Source organism: Lucilia cuprina, chromosome 5, assembly GCF_022045245.1.
Source record: "Lucilia cuprina isolate Lc7/37 chromosome 5, ASM2204524v1, whole genome shotgun sequence".
Classification (NCBI taxonomy): domain Eukaryota; kingdom Metazoa; phylum Arthropoda; class Insecta; order Diptera; family Calliphoridae; genus Lucilia; species Lucilia cuprina.
The window spans coordinates 23,096,578-23,098,761 of record NC_060953.1 but is presented as its reverse complement, the minus strand read 5'-3'; the positions used below and the strand labels follow the sequence as shown (position 1 = coordinate 23,098,761).

Here is a 2,184-nt window from a genome sequence, read left to right as displayed (position 1 = left end):
ACATAATTTGCAAAGCATATCATCATTCTTCGATTGAGCTTCTTTGTTCGGGTTTTCATATCTAGCTTTATTCTGCTGTGAAGAGATATTATAATTTCTACCCTGATTATGATATGGAACATAAGGTGGGTTTTGACTTCTGAATGTAGATATTCTTTCCATTACCTGATGTCTATTTATTAAAAATTCTTCCATTTCTGCCCAGGAAGGTAAACGAGTTGGAGAACTCAACGATTGCTCCCAAAGAGCTAATGTTTCATCAGGTAATTTTGTGGAACACAAATATATTAGGATTGGATCCCATTGATTGGTTCGTATACCATGAACCTTTAAAATTGATAAACAATCGCTAATGGTAGTTTGAATCCTGTTAATAGATTCGCAATTTTCAGCATTTGCTGCTGGTAAGTATAGTAAATAGAATCTTCAACTGATTATCTACTAAAATGCGCTTGTTCTCATATCGCGCCCTTAACGCGTCCCACGCCAGTAAATAATTCTGATCTGAAAGTGGATATTTAGCTACAATACTACCTGCTTCGCCCTTTGTTTTATTCCTTAGATGATATAACTTTTGAGCCTGTGTGAATCGAGGGTGATTACCATAAATGGCGGTAAACATATCGCGGAATGATGGCCATTCCTCATAACCCCCATAAAATTCCTGAGTATCACAAGGAGGAACCATTATACAAATCTCCGAATCATTAAATGTGGCATTAATGGGACACATATTCGAAGTATTGAACAAAGTAGAGTTAGTCGGTTGATCGGGCCTTAGACCTTGATTACTAGAAGCTCTGTGCATCTTCAATTGGTCCATCATATTAGCATTGGTACGTTGATATTCGTCCTTAACCGATCCAAATCTTACTTTTGCCGTGCATTTTTCGCTCTCAGGAATAATATTCTCATTAGTTAAAATTTAATCCGCAAAGGCTTTTCGAACTGATTGCCAGTCCTCTTCAAGGAACTGCAACTTCGTCCCGAGAAGTGACTCGGTTAAATTTTCCAATGGAGTTATATCAAACTTGGAACAAGATCCAACTAAATAATCGCATTCTAAAGCGAACTTAGCGAACGTAGACTGACCGCTAAATCGCGAAAAATATTTCTAAAAAGTTAAATAAAAAATCTTTTAATTGAAAAAATATTACAAAATAGTTCCGTTTACAGGTGCTATATTGTACCTAATATGCCGGATCTAACAGCGTAGGGTGACCGCTAATTCCCAAAAATATTTTTCCAAAAAGATTTTACTCGAAATTTAATTAAAGTCGATGTTATAATTAGTATTGAACTAATCAGACCGACTCACAATGTGTAGGGAAAACACAAATTACAACAAACACAATAATGTATATATGTAATGTATGTTTGTATATATGTTTTGTCTCTTTGTTTTTTACTTTCTTTTGTTATAGCTACGGTATAGCGTATAAAAAAGAGAATATATTTTGTTATTTTAAGAGATAAAATAAACAAAACAAGTAAGAATGTTATATTCGGCCATGCCGAATCTTATATACCCACCATCAAATCATTCATGTTTATGTAGAATTTTACTGATGTACTTACATTTTTGGGTCAGGTAATATGTCTTAAAGTCATTTTCAGAAGGGGACCTTGGTAAGGTCAATTATAAATCCATTTTCGTTAAATTTATGAAAATGATTTTGTTTCCTATAAAACTTTTTTATGTCGAATTTTATTGCTTTATATATATGTTATGAGCAGATATGTTATGAGCAGATATGAGCATACATCTCTTAGCGATAAAGTTATTTTCTGAAGGGGGCATTTTAATAGGGATAGGAGAAAACGTGAACCGATATTCTTACTTTCAATAAGGATCGATCCTTATAAAAATTGATAGGGAGATTTTGGCTCGCACGAAACTTGTGTATGTAGAATTTTGTAGTAATGAGCGTTGAATTTGTTGTCTAAAGGGCACATTATTAGGGGTTACATAATAATGGACTCATCATATAATAATGGACTCATTTAAGAAAATGATTTTAGTTCCCATAAAACTTTTATATGTCGAATATTATTGTTATATATATGCTTCTTAAGGTAGATATGAGCATTAAAGTCGTTTTCTGAAAGGGACCTTATAGGTGGGATAGGGTCAATTATGTATAGGGTCAATTATCCTTATAAAATTCTACAAAGAGATTTATG

The 2,184-nt window shown here is 33.3% G+C and overlaps 1 protein-coding gene across 1 annotated transcript; it reads right to left on the bottom strand.

Moving 5' to 3' along the window:
• Window positions 1–388: 388 nt before the first annotated feature.
• On the bottom strand, window positions 389–826 carry LOC124420190. The gene has a single exon (XM_046952400.1). The coding sequence runs from the start codon at window positions 824–826 to the stop codon at window positions 389–391; it is 438 nt and encodes a 145-aa protein (XP_046808356.1).
• Window positions 827–2,184: the final 1,358 nt, after the last annotated feature.

Coding starts and splice junctions, on each gene's coding strand:
- LOC124420190 (XM_046952400.1), bottom strand. CDS start 826: ATGATGGACCAATTGAAGATGCACAGAGCTTCTAGTAATCAAGGTCTA.